The sequence below is a fragment of the Ursus americanus genome, chromosome 5 (genome assembly GCF_024610735.1).
Source record: "Ursus americanus isolate L20-20 chromosome 5, mUrsAme1.1.p, whole genome shotgun sequence".
Lineage (NCBI taxonomy): Eukaryota > Metazoa > Chordata > Mammalia > Carnivora > Ursidae > Ursus > Ursus americanus.
This window is the reverse complement of record NC_142131.1, coordinates 37,806,832-37,827,722: the sequence shown is the minus strand read 5'-3', so window position 1 is coordinate 37,827,722 and position 20,891 is coordinate 37,806,832. Positions and strand designations below refer to the sequence as shown.

The following is a 20,891-nucleotide window of genomic DNA, read 5'->3' as shown; positions in this document are numbered from 1 at the left end:
ATATAATAAAATAATCCAAAAGTTAATGGCTTAAAACAATAAACATTTATTTTCTCACCATTTCAGTGTTTCAGAAATTCAGAAGCAATTTAGCTGAATAATTCTGGCTCAGGGTCTCTCAAGAGGTTGGAGTCAAGATTTTGGCCAGGGTTAGTTATCTGAAGGCTGAAAGTGGTTCACATACACAGCTGACAGAGTGGTGCTTTGTTGGCAGGAGACCTGTTTCTGCTCCTGTGTGCCTCAACACAAACTGAGGGTTCTCGTATCATGGTGTCAAGCTTCTTCCAGAGCTCAGCAATCCAAATGAGTTCAAGACAGAAGATACAGGAGTACCTGGATGACGCAGTTGGTTCACTGTCTGACTCTTGGTTTTGGCTCGGGTTGGGATCTCAGAGTCATAAGATCGAGCCCCGAGTCGGGCTCTGTGCTCAGCGCAGAATCTGCTTGAGATTCTCTCTCCCTCTCCCTCTGCCCCTCCTGCTCATGCTCTCTCTCTCTCAAATAAATAAATAAATCTTATATTCTACTGGTCACAAAAACCAATGCTGACACATGTGGAGGTGGGGCCACCCAAGGACATGAATATCAGCAGAGAAGGATCATTGATCTTGGAAACTGGCTATTACATCCATCCGAAGAACAATGGGTATTTAACATACCCCACTTATTTTCTGGTCCTAACACTGTATCTGTGCATCTTTGCCTCTTTCACCTTGCTAGGTTCATAGCGTGTTATAAGCCTCCGTAGTCTTTGTTTTAGATCTCCTTTCACAAGGTTTTGGCTGCGAAGAGACTCACTCAAGACCTTAGCTTCAATCACATGCCTCAATTCTAGTCCTCCTTCTCATAGGGAGAAGTTTTAATACTCCTTTCCAGGAAAGAATCTAATTCTCATATTTACTAAGTGCTTCTAAACCAAGAGGCAAATACGACAATGGCATCATTTCTACTCACAGCTACTTTTCTTCTGATTTCTTATCCACTAATGTTTATCTAGTTTTTAAGTCTTTCTACCTATTTTTTCTTGTTTTCTCTTTTAAATTTTATCAATACTAAAGGTTATAATAAAGAGTACACCAATGTGAGAATTCATTCTTATCACTTTGAAGTCTTATTTTTTTAGCTTTTTATTTTAAACTAATTTTAAAGTTGCAAAAATAGTACAGAGAGTTCCCATAGATCTCTCACCTGGCTTCCCTAATGCTAACATCTTATATTAAAATTATTGAGCCAGTAAACTACCATTGGTACAATACTATTAACTAAATTATAGATCCTACTGAAATTTCACCAGGCTACCATTGCTGTTTTCCGCATCCAAGAGCCTGTCTAGTACTTGTAAATCATAGATCTGATAAAGGATTTGTTTCCAGAATATACAAAAACTCTCAAAATTCAGTAAGATGACAGAAATCCAATTTCTAAATGGGCCAAAAATGCCCAAATGCTTTATAGACTTTTTTCCATCCCTTTGTTTAGCCTTTCTGAATTATTTTATATATGTCTCCTACATACTGCAGTTGAATTTTGCTTTTTGAATTAAGGAGAGTCTCATTGTTATGATTAATATGTTTGGTATCTTATTTGTATTAGGAGAGGCAGTCCTCCTTAGGATATGATCATTCCTGCATGCTCTTGCTGACTGCAAAACTACAGGGTTACTCATCTTTTGATATTGAGCACTTTCTGGAACTGGTCATATGGCAACTAGGTATGTTAAGGTAACCACAATGTGGCTAATATTCCATCATATGAATGTACCACATTTTGTTTATACGTTTGCTTATTGAAGAACGGCTGTATTGATTTCAATTTTTGGCATTTATGAATAAGTCCTGCTATAACACTTCTGTGCAAGATTTTGTGTGGACATAAATTTTCAACACATTTGGGTAAATACAGCATAACTTGTTGGTTGGATAGTATTGTCTATGAAGTACTGTAAGAAATGCCAAACTGTTTTCCAAACTGGCTGTATAATTTTGCATTCGCACCAGCAATGATTGAGAGTTCTTGTTCCACATCTTCACCAGTATTTGATGTTATCGGTGTATTGGATTTTGGCCATTTTAGTAAATTTGTAGTGGTAACTGCTTGTTGTTTAATTTACATTTCCTTAATGACATATGACATGGAGATCTTTTCATCTTATTTGCTATCTCTGAATCTTCTATAGTGAGGTGACTGTTCTGACCTTTTGTCCTCTTTTTAATTGGGGGTATATGTTGCCTGTTGTTGAGTTTTAAGAGTTCTTTGTATACTTTGTTTACTTCTGTTATCTTTAACAGATATGTATGTTGCAAATATTTTCTCTCAGTCTGTGGCTTATTTTTTCATTCTAACAGTGCTTTCAACAAAGCAAAAATTTTAAATTTTAATGGATTGTAATTTTGGTATTGTATCTAAAAAGTCATCATGAGGGGTGCCTGGGTGGTACAGTTGGGTAAGGATCTGACTCTTGGTTTTAGTTCAGGTCACGATCTCAGGGTGGTGAGACTGAGCCATGTGTTGGCTCCACGCTCAGCATGGAGTCGCTTGTTTTCCTCTCCTTCTCCCTCTGCCCCTTCCCCGAACCCACATGCGTGCACTCTCTCTGAATAAATATATCTTTAAAAGAAAAGGCACCACAAAACCCAAGGTCAGACTAGATTATCTCTTATGTTATGTTCTAGAATAGAACATAACATAGCTGTGTATTTTTTTTAATAGCTGTGCATTTTACATTTAGCTCTATGATCGATTTAATTTTTATTAAAGGTATGTTAAGTGTCTATGTTTTTTCTTTATTTTTTGGGGCATCTGCATGTTCTACCTTGATTTGTTGGAAAAGACTCAGCTTTACTGGATTATCTTTACTCTTTGTCAAAGACCAGCTGACTGTATCTGTATGGGTCTTATTTCTGAGCTCTCTATTCTGTTACATTGACTTGTCTCTTCTTTCACCAATATAGTGTCTCAGGTACTGTAGCTTTATAGTAAATCTTAAAGTTGGTATCAGTCATCCAACTTTGTTCTTCAATATTTTTGCAGCTATGCTGGATCATTTGCCTTTCTGTATAAACTTTAGAATCAATTTCTATTTCTAGCTTGCTGTGACTTTTTATCATGAATGGGAATTGGAAAATGCTTTTTTGTAATCTATTATTGGTATGATCATATGATTTTTCTGCGTTAGTCTGATGGAATCATGAATTACATTATTAGATTTTTGAATGTCGAACCAGTTTTGCATACCTGGAACAAATGTTATTTGGCAGTGGTGGATAAATTTTTGTTCTACAATGTTGAATTTGATTGTTTTATTGGGGAATTTTGTACCTATGTTCATGACAGATATCTGTCTGTAGCTTTCTTTTCTTGTGATGTCTCTGTCTGGTTTTAGTGTTCTGGTAATGCTGGCCTCATAGAATGAGTCAGGGACTATTCTCTCCACTTCTATTTTCTGGGATTGGTTGTACAGAATTGACATCATTTCCTTCTTGTATGTTTGGTAGAACTCATTGCTGAAACCATCTAGTTCTTATACTTTCTGTTTTGGAAGCTTATTATTGATTCAATTTTCCTTAACAGATACAGCCTTATGCAGTCTAGCTATTTTTCCTTGTTTTGAGTTTTGGTAGATTATGTCTTTCACAGAATTGGTCAATTTCATCTAAGCTATACAATTTGTGGGTATAGAGTTGTTCATAATATACCTTTATTTATCCTTTTAACATTCTTGGGTTTGGTACTGATGGCCCCTCTTCATTTCTGATATTAATCTGTCTCCTTTCTTTCTTGTTTGGCCTGGCTAGAGATTTATCAATTTTATTGGATATTTTCAAATAGCCAGCTTTTGGTTTAATTGACTTTCTGTTTTCATTGTCCTTGATTTCTACTCTGATTTTTATCATTTTTCTTATTTTGTATTTATTTCAATTAATTAATTAAGTTAGTTATCTGTACACCCAACCTGGGGCTCAGAGTCACAATGCCAAAATCAAGAATCACATGCTTTACCCAAGTGCGCCTGCTAAGTGCACCTACTTTGGATTTAATTTGCTCTTCCTTTTCTAGTTTCCTAAGGTGAAATCTTATGATTATTGATTTTAGATCTTTCTTCTTTTCTAATATAGTCAATGCTATAAATTTCTCTCTAAACTCAGCTTTTGTTGCATCTCACAAATTTTGAGGAGTTATATTTTCACTGAGTACAAAATATTTAAGTATTTGAGATATCTTCAATGTCTGTGTTTAGATGTTGTTTAATCTCCAAATATTTTGGGATTTTTCCAGGTTCTTTCTGTTATCAATTTATAGTTTAGTTCCATTGTAGTCTGAAAGAATAATTTGTAGTCTATTTTTAAAAATTTATTGGTAACCCAGAATGTGGTCTTAGTAAATGTTCCATGTGAACATGAAAAGAATGTGTGTTCTGCTATTGCTGGATTACTATCCTATAAATGTCAGTTAGATCCAGTTGATTGATGGTGCTGTAAGGATCAGTTAAACTAGATCCTTATTGGTTTTCTGCCTGCTGGATCTGTCAATTACTGATAGAGGAATGTTGAAGTCTCCAACAATAACTGTGAATTCTTCTATTTCTTCTTACAGTTCTATCAGTTTTTGCCTTATATACTCTGAAAAAGTTGGGTGCATACACATTAAAGATTATTATGTCTTTTTGGAGAATTGACAGCTTTTATCAATATGTGCTGTTCCTTGTAATCCCTGGTCATTTTCCTTGCTCTGAAGTCTGCTTTGTCCAAAATTAATATAGCTAAGTCCAGGTTTCTTTTGATTAATGTTAGCATGGTATATATTTCTCCATCCCTTTACTTTTGATGAGTCTTTATATTTCAGATGGGTTTCTTGCAGAAAACATATAGTCTGAGTCTTCTTTTTTTTAACCACTTTGATAGTCCTGCTTGAATTGGTGTATTTAGTCCATTCACATTAAAAATGATTATTAAATGATTATTATCTGGAGTAATATCTACCATATTTGTTACCATTTTCTATTCATTGCCTTTGTTCTCTTTGTCTTCCATTTTTTGTCTTCTCTAGTTTTAACTGACCATTTTACATGATTCTATTTTCTCTCCCGTCTTAGCACATCAATTATGCTGAAAATATTCTTAGTGATTGCCCTAGAGTTTGCAATATACACTTACCATTAAGCCAACTTCACTTTAAAATAAAGGATGTTCTATAGAATTAAAAAATATAATTCTTGGTAAAAGCAACAAAGAAGCAAACTAATGAAACCACTAACTCAAAAAGATATATGCAACCCCATGTTCACTGCAGCATTATTGACAATAGCCCAGTTATGGAAGCGACCTAAGGATCCATCGATGGATGAAGAGATAAAGAAAAGGTGGCATATAAATACAATGGAATATTATTCATCTATAAAAATGAATGGAATTTGCCATTTGTGACAACAAGGATGGACCTCAAGAGTATTATGTTAAGTGAAAAAGTCAGAGAAAAAGTCATAGGTCATATGATCTCACCTATATGTGTAACCTAAAAACAACAAAACAAGAAAACAAGCTCATAGATACAAAGCAACAGATTGGTGGTTGCCAGAGGCAGGGATGGGGTGAAGAGTGGGCAAAATGAGTAAAGAGGGTCAAAAGGTATAAATTCACAGTTATATAATAAAGAAGTCATGGGGATATAGTGTACAGCATGGTGACTATAGTTAATACTGTATTGCATACTTGAAACTTGTAAAGAGAATAGATCTTAAAAGTTCTCATTGCAAGTAAAAAAAATTTTGTTAACTATGATGACAGATGTTGTGGTGATCATTTTGCAATATATACAAACATCAAATCATTATGTTGTACCCGACACTAATAAAATGTTGTATAGCAATTATACCCCAATTTAAAAAATCATAGTGAAATAGTTGTCAACATATTAAAAAACAATGTTATAGTAATATCTGTATATATATTATATACATATATATAGTATATATAGTATAGTGTTATAGTAATATATGTGCTTATTTATTAATACATTAATAAGATCAAGTGTCTTGATTTCAAAGTGTTGATGTGCATAAATGTTATTTAGAGACATTTGATCCAAATATATGTTATGGGGAAAAAAAGAAGTAAACTAATAGTTGCTAAATAAACAAAAAAGTAAATTAAGGACAACAGGGTACCAGAAATGTTAATACAGATATACAGTCATATAAAACTTAGGTCTCAAAGGGTCATATTCAAATAGAGACATAATTTCTCCCAAATCAGTCCATACATACACATCAACCAATAACCAAGTTAAATATATATTCTGGTAAACTAAAACAATTTTTTGTTTTAAAATTAGGCTAACATCACCAGCTGGTGTGGGAAAGCTAGAATGTGGCATTACTTTCTGATATTTTGCATTATCATATTTAAGAGTCAGTAAAATAAAAACCAATTCTAAGTCTTAATAGATTTCAGTGATTATCTTAAAGCAGTGAAATTAAAAATACATAAAAAGGTCCTCAGAACTTGAAACATTTTCTCCAACATTCTCAAAACCTCAGAAAGCTTACAAGAGCTGTAAGCTTAGATGGAGTACAAATCAAGACTAATTCTACAATATAACTTACTTTGTCTATAACTGAGATCGAAAGTGGGCAAATATCTTGCTATGTAAGAAGCCTGTAAGAAGAAATAGGATGTAGTCATCATAGTTTTCTTTAACGCTTTATACAAGATACTGCACTCAAAAGATCCTAACCATTATTTTTATGAGTAAAATGTGAAATGAAAACTTGCCCAATAAAGTGAGATGTTCACTGCTTTATCTATTTCTTTCTGTACTTTGCAACACAAAGAAGTTCATGGACAACAGTACTACCTACTTTGTAGAATTATTGTCAGGATTATACTGACTGAACCATTTCTCCCTTCTCCAGTAACTTCAAGAACTTAAGATACTTATTCCTTTGACTTGAATTGGAGTATTCTAACAAGGTACTTTATATGTCATCTTCCCATAAAAGAACGTACATTCTCTGAAATGTAACAATATTTGTATTATCTCTAGAAGGGACAAGATATACTTGGAATAGTATTTGCTTACTTTAAAAAAATTGAAGTATTTAAGGTAAGAAAGAAATATGGATGATAAACATTAGAAAGCCTTTTCAAATATAAAAGTACATAGTAAGTCCTCTTAGAAAACTAATGATACTAAAAGTATTTGGAATTCTCTAGTTTAGCTTGCTTGTAATCTAGAATGAGTCTTATAATATCCTCATCTTTCAACCTATGAAAAAATCTATTTAATTAATCTGTTAAAATGTCATGCCACATCACCAGAAAAGCTAGAGATTTTTAGATAAGAGAATTTTATTTACAGAAATGTCATGGAGAATTAACAAAATTTTATGAACACAATTTTGTTAACATTAACTAACAGAATCAAGAATGGTTTAATATATAATATCACTTGTTATGTAATACATACTAAAATATAGTTTTCATGCTACCTTTATCCATTAGTTTTTTTTCTGTTCCAATTTTTAACAAATCTAGAAATAATGCAGTATTCATGGAACAGATTTACTACATACTTTTAAATTATGTATTCCATCTACATCAGATACTGTCAATTTAAAAACCACCTGCAAATTAAATGGCCTTCCCATTATAATTACCAAATTTAAAGATATAAGCATCAAACGGAACTCAAAATGCATAAAATAAACTGTCATAAATTTCAAAAGGGAAAAATTATATAAGCAATATTATAAATTAACAAAGAATTTTCCAAAGAATACTGCAGAAGGTATATCAAAACTTTTTATAATGATTAAGTCTAGAATATTTTTTCTTGCATTCTTTTCCATCCAGTTGAAAACACCAAAACAGTGACTGAATTGAAAGAACCATTTATAAATGAATAGTAGATGGCACATGTCATTTTATGGATAAAAGGAAAAGACTACGTACTTTGATTTGCAAATAACATTCTTTATCCAAGTAAATCCTCAGTGTTTCGATTATCCTTGAATGACAAGATTCATTAAGTACTGTGTGAAAAAAGAGACCATCCTTTTACTGATGGAACGCTTCTAATCTTATTCTGGTCGGATCTTCCGGATGTCTCAAGGCAATTCCATTACGAAGGAGCAGTTCAATATAAGGTGGCCAAAAAGAATCACTAATTTTGACATATGGATCATGTGGAACATCAAATAATCTATTTAAAAGAATCTAGGAAAAAATATCGTTCAAAATATACCACACTTAGTTTAAAAAATGATATAGCTACAATAAAACATTAAAAATTTTTTACCAAAGGATGTTGATCTATCCCTTTTCTCTTTGAATAATTGCTTGTCATACTTTCTATGTACTAACGTAAATAATTGTTTTTCCTCCTTTTAAGAAAAACTACAGATATTAATAAATGGAAACATCTTTAAAACTGTGTACAAGTTTCTGCAACTTTGTGGAAAGGATGCTTAAACTCAAACATGTAGTTCAGATAGAACAGAGATGCCAACTAAAGATTCCATCCATGTAAAAGCATAGGCTTTCACTGTGCAAATACTAAATAACATTATAAAAATTTTTTTGAAGTAATAATCTTGGGAATATGATTAATGGCTAGTCCCCAATTTTATGTTCTTTTAAAAAATGACAATATTCCTTCTAATAAGGTATAGGAAACATACCCTAGTCTTATACTAAAGATAAATTAATATCAATATATTAATAAATGTTGGTATATTTAAGAACTAACGCAGTATTTTCTGTTTTGACCCTGTGTATCATTGTTCAGAAATCACTAACTAAAAGAAATCCTGAAGAGAAAACAACTATACAAAAACTTACCTCTAACATTTCATGCAGTGTTATCAGCTGTGCAGTTGATTCTTGAATGTTTTTCTTTGACAGAAATGTGAATAACAAAGAATTAACATTTCAATTCGGCCAATGGCAGATTAGACTATACTTATCGCAACAATTTTTAAATGTAATATTTCTTAACTGCAATGGTACAAGGTATAACAAAACCAAATATTTATAATTAGGTGATTTTAAAAGAATTCTGAAAGTAAACAATCAGCTTATACTAAACAGGTTCATAAAAACAAAGTTCAAACAACCTCTAAGAGAGTGAAATCTTTTGCAATTACAAGATACAATTCAGACTATCTACAAATACACAATGGATAAATTATATTATACATATTATATATACTCATGTAATTTAAAGTCTAATGTTTGAACTCTCCAATCAAAATATCTCAAACAAATGGCATTCCAAACAGTATTTATACAGCTTCAGGACAGGAAACTTACTTCCCAGGGAGCCTCATTCAACTTTCTATAGTTCTTGACAGTTCCTAATGTTAACTCAACTCACTGCTTCTTTTCTCCTTGGAATGACAGAGAATAAGACCCATCCCAATTTGATCCAAGAATTCCTCAAATACTTGAAGACAGGTATTATGAGCCCTAAGTCTTCGCCATCTTAATCATTAGTTCCTTCAATTATTTTTCATAAGCCAGAGTCTTGCAGCCCCTCAATATCATGGGTGCTCTCTAAATGTGTTTTAACTTGTCTTCTTTTTTTCTTTTTCAATCCAGGCTCCACATGATACAAGTATGATTTAAACAGCAAAGACGAAAAGGAAGACTCACTTCCATACTTACGGATGCTAGAATTTTATTCATCAAGTTTATTCATCAGCTTTTAGACATCTATTTTGCCCTGCTGACCTCTCTCTAAGCATATTATCATCTAAAATTCATAAGTCTCTTTCAGACATCCAGCTAAGATAGGTCTCCTTCATTCTTCAATGTTTTAAACCCAAGAGAGATATTCTATGTACCTCCACTAAATATTATCCCTATTTTATTTGGCCTAGTTCTAGCCAACTGAAAAATATTGTCCTAATTCTGTCATCCAGTATATTTACTGTCTAGCTCCCTTAGTTTCTTATCATTTGCAAGTTTTCATAACCATGCCTTCGACCTATTCATCTAAACTCCTATTAAAAATATTCCATAGGGCATCTCTTCGTGCCCACAGGTCCTGTCCCCGTGCTTTAATAAAAACACCTTATTGCACCAAAAAACAACAACAACAAAAAAAACAAAAAACCCAAACAAAAACCAAAAACAACAACAACAACAAAAAACATTCAATAGGACAAGGATCTAAAGGGGATTTGCTAGAAATCTCCTTCCAAGATAATACTAATCCTAATCAGCAGCCTGAGTTCAGACATTTACTTAATTACAAAGTCACCTACTATAGGGACAGCTAGTACTTTCCTGATACCAAGGATTACTGGGGAATTCTTATAAAATCTTATGTAGGGGCTCCTGAGTGGCTCTGTCGGTTAAGTGTCTGCCTTCCTCTCAGGTCATGATCCTGGACTCCCGGGACTGGACCTCGCATCAGGCTCCCTGCTCAGTGGGGAGTCTGCTTCACCCTCTGCCCTTCACCCCACTCGTGCTCTCTCTCTTTCACACTTTCTCTTAAATAAATAAATAAATAAATAAATAAATAAATAAATAAAAATTTTAAAAAATTAAACTCTTATGTAAGTATAAATAAAGAAAGAGTAAAAATAAATGCAATTTCTGAGTAAAGATAGTAAAGCTGGATCTCAAAATCTCTTGACCTCTAATACCTTACTAAACGAAAGAGTGGCTAAAAAAAGCAGCATTCAGTAGTGATGAAAGCAAACAGAATTAAAGAATTGATACAGAAATAAGCAGCTACAAAGCACAGATTAAAATATAAATGTTTGAGACAAAGAAAAAGCAGAGGAAAAATATGAGAGCAAACCAAGAAAAAAAATGTTTCACATAAAGATATGAAAAACAGGGGCGCCTGGGTGGCTCAGTTGTTAAATGTCTGCCTTGGGCTCAGGCCATGATCCCAGGGTCCTGGGATCAAGCCCCACATCGGGCTCCCTGCTCAGCAGGAAGCCTGCTTCTCCCTCTCCCACTCTCCCTGCTTGTGTTCCCTCTCTCACTGTGTCTCTCTCTGTCAAATAAATAAATAAAATCTTAAAAAAAAGATATAAAAACAATATGACATAATAAAATAAAAATTCCATGAAATGAAATGTGACCTAAATCTGCCCCTAAAAACAATGCCAACTTCAAAGCAAAACTGATATTGAATGATCATCATTGTGATGTATCTCTGTTAAATTACTGAAGTTTAAAGATAAAGAACTCTTCAGGCATGTCTTCAAGATATCCAGAGGCTGACTTCAGATCTCCACAGCACATTCTATTTCAGAAGAATACAGCAATCCCTACCAGATCTTAAATTTTTTTTAAATGTTCTGAAAATATCCTTTGACTATAAAAGCAAACAAAGTATTTTCATCATAAGAAACAAAATGCCCAGGAATTCTGCTTAAACAAAATACTTATCAAAGAAATCCATCAAATCAAACAACTAGTTAAACTTAAAAACTCAAAAATAAATGGTAAAAGATGATAAGCATTGACTTCAATACCATACAAAGACTAAACACATACATGAATATTGGTACGAGAACAGAATAAAAATGCTATAAACCTGCCAAAGTTAAAATACATAACACAAATTATAATGAGGGTATAGGAGGAAGAACGTTAATTTCCTCATCTTTCAAAAGCAAGGAGTCAATGAATGCTGTCTAAAGTTGAAAGATGAAATTTAAAAATGTATTATAATCTTTTACAATGTTTTTCATAATTTGTTTTCTCTATATTGGGGATCTTTCCAGAATTAAAATCACTTAAAGCAAAGAAATATTTACCTGAGTTAAATAAATCAACCTCACTCATTTTTCTTCTATCAATTTAAGTATTACATATAATACTTATTTTATATTGGCCTATACAAAACTACATTGATCTGTGGGAGCTTGGGTGGCTCAGTCAGTTAAGTGTCTGACTTTGGCTCAGATGATGATCTTGCGGTCCTGGGATTCACCCAGTGTTGGGTTCCCTGCTCGGTGGGGAGTCCATCTCCCTCTCCCACTGTGTGCTCTCTCTCTCTCTCAAATAAATAAATAAAATCTTTATTAAAAAAAAAAAATTCACTGATATGCACATCCATCAATCCATTTATGCTTCTATACCTGTATGTGTTTAGGAAGATGTCTCAAACGATGTTCACCTAATGTTAATGATGTGGTGGAGGGATTCAAGTGTTTTCTTTTTGTACACATCTCTGAATGCTAAATCCCAGTGTTATAGACGGAACTGTGACTCTCAAAATTCACATGTCCAACTCCCAGCCCCCATGGTAACTATATTTGGAGATGAAGCCCTTAAAGAGGTAATTAAAGTTAAATGTGACCACAATGGTGGTACCCTAATCCACCTGGACTGGTGTCTTTAAAATAGACAAAGAGACACCAGAGAGCTCTCTTCAGGCACAAAGGTCTCAGGAGAAACCAACCCAAATGGCATTTTTGATCTTAGACTTTTAGCCTCTAGAACAGTCAGAAAATAAAATCTTTTTTTGAAGCCATTTAATCTGTAGTATTTTACTAAGGCAGATTGAGTCAACTAATACATTCAGTATTACTGTTTGACAGAGAGAGAGAGAGAGAAAAGAGAAAGTAATCTATCATTTTGTAACATGTATCAACAGTTCACATACTTCATTTAAAAAAAGTGAGTTTATCAAATATGACTTAACAAACCCATGATGGCTTCTGGTGATCAATGATTCCTTTTTAGAATCCCTCAAAACCTCTGGTTCTGTTACTGGAGAAGCTTGATAGATTTAAAAAAATGTTGAAAACAGGCAAGACTAGAATCAGAAAATGTCACTGAGTTATTGTAGGATTATGATCATTAAGAGGTAGGGTATCCTGAACTTAACGAAATGGTTAACAGAAGGCTGTCAATAATTTTAGAAATGAACAAGGTGTATAAATAGCAATGAATAGAATGGGAGACATAATCCATAACATATGTAAAGCCTCCTGATAGTTACGATGAAGAAAGGGAAGAAGAAAAAAAACAGATAATAAGAAAACAAAGAGAACTTTCTCTCCTTTTCCTAGTATACTCATAGTCATTCAATAAACATGAACTCAGAAGATACTATAATACATGTGCAAGATAGTAGACCTACAAAGATGAATTCAACACATCAAGGAACTCAGAGTACATGGCGGGTGAACAGAGAGATAGACATAAATGATCACTACAAAATCCTGTGACAAATGCTAATAAAATGGCACATAAACTTCATTTAATACTTCATATAGGGGTGCCCCGGAGTGTGCAGTCGGTTAAGCGTCCAACTCTTTTTTTTTTTTTTAAAGATTGTATTTATTTATTTATTTGAGACAGAGAGAGAGAGAGGGCACAAGTGGGGAGAAGGGTCAGAGGGAGAGGAAGAAGCAGACTCCCTGCAGAGCAGGGAGCCCAAAGTGGGGCTCAATCCCAGGACCCTGGGAAGGTAGATGCTTAACCAAAGAGTCCAGCTCTTGGTTTCGGCTCAGGTCGTGATATCAGGGTCATGAGATCAAGCCCCCTGTCAGGCTCCACGCTCTGCACAGAGACTGTTTAAGTTTCTCTCTCCCTCTTCCCCTCCCACTGCCACACGCTCTCTCACTCTTTCTCTCTAAAATAAATAAATAAATCTAAAAAAAAAATACTTCACGCAAAAGATGATGTTTGATTCTTAAGTAAGAATTTGCTATCCTCATCAGATAGGAAGTGTTTTGTAAGCAGAGGGAATAAAACGTTTAAGGCACAAAAAAATAACAGGTCATGGCGAACTTGCTGGGACTAGAGTGGAATGGTTGAACGGATTCATGCAAGAGATGAAAAAGAATGGTTGGACAGGAGGCTAAAGAGATAGACAAAGTCCAAATATAAATCCATTACTCTAAGGAGTTTATAGACTTCATCCAGTAGGGAGTCATCAGTTTTATGTTGAAAAATGATTAAAATATATATTTTTAGAAGGATCATTCTGGTGCCAGTTTCAGTGCCTATACTACTTCCACAAGCTCTATTTATTTACACTATATACTGTTTTTAAAAAAGGAATTAAAGTAGTCTTTCCGAATCTTCTGTCACCAAATAAAATATTTATTTGCTTTTGTGGAAAAGGTTTATTCCATCATAACTACTAGTAAAATAGTCAAGAATTTACACTAACATACAGCTATCTTATGATTTTAAAAGTTACATATGCTCATCATGGAAAATATAGAAAAGTAAAAACAAAAACAAAAAACAAATTTCACCTAAAATCCTAGTCCCCAGACGTAGGCACTATTACACTTTTTATTACAAATCAGACTCATAAAACTTAGTTAGCTGTGTTTTATCCATTTACCAATAAATTGTGAGCATTTTAGTAACTCTTCTGGTAGTGTTCAATATATTATTTTTAAAAGGTATATTTTTTTCCCCACCATATGGGTAAATATTTTAAAAATGCATTTAATCCTGTTTTATTGAACTAAGTTGCTTCTAATTTTCCAATCAATATTATAATATGATGGAATATTTCTGTACATGTATCTGTGTATATCTTTGAAATGTATAATAAACTTACAAAAATTTATCAGAAAATTTACATTTGAACTTATATGAAACAATCTCATATATAAATATCTACATGAATGCATTCTCTAAAACTTACCTTTTTCTTTTTCTTTTTAACATTTCTATCAGGCAGAGGAAAATGATCTTCCAGAAACTCACCCAAGGTAATCAAAAGTTTCTCTTTATATTCTTTTATATCATGCATTTTAGTTTTCAGCTCATCAAAGATTCTAATAGATATTTTTAAAAATTAAGAGAAATATTTTACTGATAAAATACACAAAATACATAAATATATGTAACTGGTAGCTCATAAAGTTGATCAAACACTTTGTTCAAATGAAATAACTAGTTTTATGAAAGTATAATTCTCTAATTAACAGGTAGGGAAACTATACATCAAGTCATTAATCAAATGTCATGTAACTAACAGTTGGCAGATGTTAAACTCACAATTTCTAATAAAATTTCCCTTCTTTTCATATATGTATTTCATGTAACATTAAAAAATAACTTTTTCCTATTTCAAAAAACTAGAATACAAATACCTTGATTCAGAAAATGTCACAATCTGATGTTTCAATTCATTGTGTAGTACATTAAGAGATTCCAGTATCTGTTGTTGTTCATCCAACCACTGTTGCTCCCTTTAAACGTGGAAAAACAATACCAACATAGCCAAATAAAACATTAATACCAATCCAACATATATCAGTGATTAAAGGTAATTATAATATAAGTATACCTTTCCAAGTCTTCCTTTAACTTTTCATTCTTTGACTGAATAGTAGAGAGTACCAATTCAAGATCATGTCTCAATTTTTGGAACTAGAACAAAATAATTCAAATTGCTTAGTCTGTAATCCTATCAACAGTTATAACTAAATGAGAGTGAACTTTACAATATTTGTTTAGTATAGATAATCTGAAATCAAGAACAAAAAAGCTTACTAGTAAGTCTGAAAGGAAAATATACAGCAGGTACTAGGTTCTTTGTAATATTTCATTTGTTAAATTCAAAAATATAAGAAGGAGTTTTGAGCAATACATTTTAATTTGATACTGAAAGACAATTAAACAGTAAGTTTTCAGTAATCAGGTAGATTAGGTCCCTTTTCTAAGGAGACTACACAAAAAGAGACACAAATGGTTATCATTCACTTAACAAATATATATTGATCATTGACTACCAGGCATTATTGAAGGAGTCAGGGATTCAAAGATGAACAAAGAGGGGAACTGGGACAAATAAGTATATAACTCCAGTGAGTGATCAGTCTCACGAAGAAAAAATAAGTCCAAATAGGAACACAGACAGACATGAGGAGTAAGAATGGCTCTTTTTGGTAGTATGACATGGAGAGACCTCTCTGATCAGGTTAACAGTATAGCAGCAGATAAAGAAGACATGAGATAAGACATGACCATTTCTAGCAAAAGAATGTTCCAAGCAGAGAAAATTGTAGGTACAAAGGCACTGAGGCAAGAGTATGTGTGACATACATGAGGAACATCAAAGAAGAGTGTGTGGCTATAGCAAATTACAACAACATCTGGAGTTTTTTCTAGTATCTTTTTGTTTCTAGAATGTATTAGCTAGTATTCCATTCTCCTGATGTCAAGGGTTTCCATCAGCTTTTTACACATCTAAATCAGTGATAATTTAAAGATGTATATCATAAACCTTACAGCAACCACAAAAAAAGGGGGGGGGATAACCAGTAAACCAATAGTATAAATAAAATAGGTTTATTTTTAAAATTACTCAAGTCAAGAAATTGGAAGAAGAGGAAAACAGGAACAGAGAAACGGTAATACAAATAGGAAAAAAAAATCAAGTACAAAGATTTCAGAGCAACCACATTGATATTACTTTAAATATGAACTAACAATTTAATTAAATTAAAAATAAATAATAGAAAGGTAACTGGAAAAATCTGCAAACATTTAAATATTAAAAACAGACTTTTAAAAAATCCATGAGTCAAAGAAGTAATCTACAAGAAAAAATTATTATGAACTATTTGAAAATTAAAACAAAATAAAAATTTCTGGGGTGAAGCAAAAGCAGAACTCGGATAAGAATTTACAGCAGTAAAAGCCTATATTAGAAAAACAAAAAGTCTCGGGGCACCTGGGTGCCTCAGTCCTTCAAGCATCTGCCTTCCACTCAGGTCATGATCTCAGGGTCCTGGGATGGAGCCTCCCGACCCACATTAGCTCCCTGCTCAGCAGGGAGTCTGCTTCTCCCTCTACTGCTTCCCCTGCTCATGCTCTCTATCATTCTCTCAAATAAATAAATAAATAGAATTTTTAAAAAAATAAAAGAAAAATAAAAGCTCTCAAATTAAGGATAGGTTCCACCGTAAGAAAAAGAACAAATAAAATCAAAAGTAAACTGAATAAAAAATAATGATTAAAAAGAACTTAAACATAGAAAAGAAGAAAACTGGGGGGAAAATATATGAAAACCAAAGCTGATTCTTTGAGAAGGTCATCATAATTACCCACACTAATTACAACAGAAAAAAAGAACAAAAACTGCTAACGTTAGGACTAAGAGAGGTGACATGCTATAAACATTAAAATGGTAATAGGGGAATGCTAAGAACAAATTTAATAAATCTGACAAATTAGATGAGATGGACTAACTCTTTAAAAGACACAAACTACCATTGATTCAGAGAAAAAGAGAAAACCTGACTAGCCATAAGAAAACTGAATTTGTGGCTAGAAATTTTCCCACAAAGAAAACTCCAGGCCCAGATGGCTTCACCTGTGAATTCTAACAAACATTTAAGTAATAAATAATACTGATTCTATACAAACTCTTTTGAAGAGAGAATACCCAACTTATTTTATTAGGCCTGATACAAAAGCCTGACCAAGATGTCACAAGAAAAGAAAACCATAGACTAGTATCTCTCATTAACATAGCCACAAAAACCTTAATAAAATTTTAGTAAATTAAATCCATCAATAAATAAAAAAGATTAAGCCAAGTGGGTTTATCCTAGGAATACATGGTTAATTAAACAGGTAATACAAATTTTTTAAAAAATCAATGTACTAATAAGTCAATGAATTCAGTATAGTCACTGTATAAAATTAATATACAGCAACTGTTGTATATCTATACACTAACAATGAAGCAGGAGAAAGAGAAATTAAGAAAACAATCTATTTACAACTACACCAGAAGCAATAAAATATCTAGGAATAAACTTAACCAAGTACATGAAAGATCTATACTCCAAAAACTATTAAAACAATGATGAAAGAAATTGAAAATGACACAAACAAATGGAAAGATATTTCATGCTCACGGACAGGAAAAAACAATATTGTTGAAAATGTCTATACTGCCCAAAGCAATCTACAGATTTAACACAATCCCTATCAAAATACCAACAGCAGTTTTCACAGAACTAGGACAAATAATCCTAAAATTTCTATGGAACCCCAAAAGACCCTAAATAGCCAAAGCAATCTTGAAAAAGAACAAAAGATGGAGGTTTCACAATTTCAGATTTCAAGATATACTGCAAAGCTGTAGTAATCAGAACAGAACAATACTGCACAAAAACAGATATATCAACGGAACAGAATATAGAGTCCAGAAGTAAATCCATGCTGTTATGGTCAATTAATCTACAACAAAGGAGGGAAGAATATACAATGGGAAAAAGACCATTTCTTCAACAAATGGTGATGGGAAAAATGAACAGCTACATGCAAAAAAAATGAAATTGGGCCACTTTCTTACACCAAACACAAAATAAACTCAAAATGGATTAAAGACTTTAATGTAAGACCTAATACCATAAAATTTCTAAAAGAAAACATAGACAGTAATTTCTCTGACATCAGCCATAGAAACATTTTTCTAGATACGTCTCCTCTGACAAGGAAAACAAAAGCAAGGGGCGCTGGGTGGCTCAGCAGTTAAGCGTCTGCCTTCGGCTCAGGTCATGATCCCAGAGTCCTGGGATCGAGCCCCACATTGGGCTCCCTGCTCGGCGTGAAGCCTGCTTCTCCCTCTCACACTCCCCTTGCTTGTGTTCCCTTTCTCGCTGTCTCTCTCTGTCAAAAAAATAAATAAAATCTTAAAAAAAAAAAAAAGAAAGAAAAAAAAGTGAAATTAAACTACTGAGACCACACCAAAGTAAAAAGGAAACCATCAATAAAACTTACTAAATGGGAGAAGATACTTGCAAATGATATATATCTGATAAGGGGTTCATAACCAACTATATAAAGAACTTACACAACTCAAACCAACAAAAACAAATAATCCAATTAAAACTGGGCAGAGGACCTGAATAGTCATTTTTTCAAAGAGAACATACAGGGGCATCTGGGTGGCTCAGTCAGTTATGCATGTGCCTTTGGCTCAGGTCAGGATCCTGGGGTCCTGGGATCGAGCCCTCCATCGGGCTCCTCACTCAGCAGGGTGTATACTTGTTCCTCTCCCCCATCCTTCCCACTCGTGCTCACTTTCTCTCTCAAATAAATAAATAAAATCTTAAAAAGATCAAACAAAGAGGACATATAGATAGCCAACAAACACATGAAGATGCTCAGTGTAACTAATCATCAGGGAAATGCAAATTAAAACCACAGTGAGATATCACTATACACCTATCAGAATGGTTATAATCAAAAACACAAGAAATAACAAGAGTTGATGAGGATGTAGAGAAAAAGGAATCTTTATGCACTGTTGGTGAGAATGCAGATGGATGCAGCCACTGTGGGAAACAGTTCCTCAAAAATTTAAAAATAGAATTACCATATGATCCAGTAATTCCACTACTAGGTATTTACTTAAAGAAAATGAAAACATTAATTTGAAAAGATACATACACCCCTATGTTTACTGTAGCATTATTTACCATAGCCAAGATATGAAAGTAACCCAAGTGCCCTTCAATAGATGGATAAAGAAGATATGGTATATATGTACTATGGAATATTATTCAGCCATAACAAAGAACATCATCTTGCCATTTGCAACAATATGGATGGATCTAGAGGGGATGATGCTAACTGAAATACATCAGACACAGAAAGACTACTACGATATGATTTCACCTATACGTAGAATTTAAGAAACAAAAGAAGAAAAAAAAAACAGACAAACAAAGAGTCTTAAATAATAGAGAACATACTGGGTTGCCAGAAAGGAGGTGTATGGAGGGATAGGGAAAACAGATAAAGGGGATCAAGAGTACACTTATCTTGATAAGCACTGAGAAATGTATAGAATCATTGAATCATTATATTGTATACCTGAAATTAATATAAAACTCCACGCTTAAAAAAAATTCAGTGTAATTTATTACGTCAACAGACTAAAATAGAAAATAATCATCTTCTCAAAGGATTCAGAAAGAATAAATGACAAAATTCAATAATAATTTATGATTTTAGAAAAAACTTCATAAATTGTAATAAAAGATAATTTCCTCGACTTAATTAAGGGCATCTACGAAAAACCTACCACTAACATACTTAATGATGAAAGAGCGAACGCTATCCACTAAGGTGAGGAACAAGGCAAAAATGTCCGTTCTCACCACTTTTATTAAATATGTTACCAAATGTTCCAGGCGCACCTGGGTGGCTCAGTCAGATAAGCCACCGACTCTTTGATTTCTGCTCAGGTCATGATTACAGTGTTGTCAGACTGAGCCCTGTGTTGGGCTCTGCTCTCCGTGGGGAGTCTCCTTGGGATTCTCTCCCTTTCCCTCTGCTAGTGAGCCCTCTCTCTCAAATAAAGAAATCTCTAAAATAAATAAATAAATAAATGCTCTAGAACAGTACAATAAGCCAAGAAAAACATATGAAAGTCATCTAGGGGCACCTAGCTGGCACAGTCAGTTAAGTACCTGACTCTTGGTTTCAGCTCAGGTCACAATCTCAGGGTTGTGAGATCGAGCCCTGAGTCTGGCTCCATGCTCAGTGTGGAGTCTGCTGGAGATTTTCTCTCCCTGTCCTGCTGCCCCTCCTGCTCATGCTCTTGCTCTCTTGCTCTCTCTGAGAAAGAGAGAGAAAGAGAGAGAGAGAGAGAGAGAGAGAGAGAGAGAAAGAAAGAAAGAAAGAAAGAAAGAAAGAAAGAAAGAAAGAAAGAACAAACATATAAAAGGCATCCAGATGTAAAGGAATAAATTTAAGTGCCCCTGATGTCAGATGACATAACTAGCTAGGTAGAAAATCCTACAGCATCTACAAAAAAGCCACTAGAATAAAGGTTTATCATACTCACTAATAGAAGATCAATATATAAATATTAATTGTATTTGGTATCAGGATTAAATAATTGTTGACTGAAAAAAGAATACCACTTTAATA

The 20,891-nt window shown here is 33.4% G+C and overlaps 1 protein-coding gene across 1 annotated transcript in view; it reads right to left on the bottom strand.

Annotated features, from left to right (window-relative positions):
• Positions 1-7,211: 7,211 nt before the first annotated feature.
• Positions 7,212-20,891, bottom strand: part of CENPK (centromere protein K) — a 36,452-nt gene continuing 22,772 nt past the window's right edge. Inside the window, exons 7-11 of the mRNA XM_045794263.2 lie at positions 15,283-15,365; positions 15,086-15,184; positions 14,635-14,767; positions 8,838-8,891; positions 7,212-8,213 (exon numbers count right to left, since the gene is read on the bottom strand). Coding sequence (XP_045650219.1) covers positions 8,055-8,213; positions 8,838-8,891; positions 14,635-14,767; positions 15,086-15,184; positions 15,283-15,365 — 528 coding nt within the window. The 3' untranslated portion in view covers positions 7,212-8,054. The remainder of the gene's footprint in view (positions 8,214-8,837; positions 8,892-14,634; positions 14,768-15,085; positions 15,185-15,282; positions 15,366-20,891) is intronic.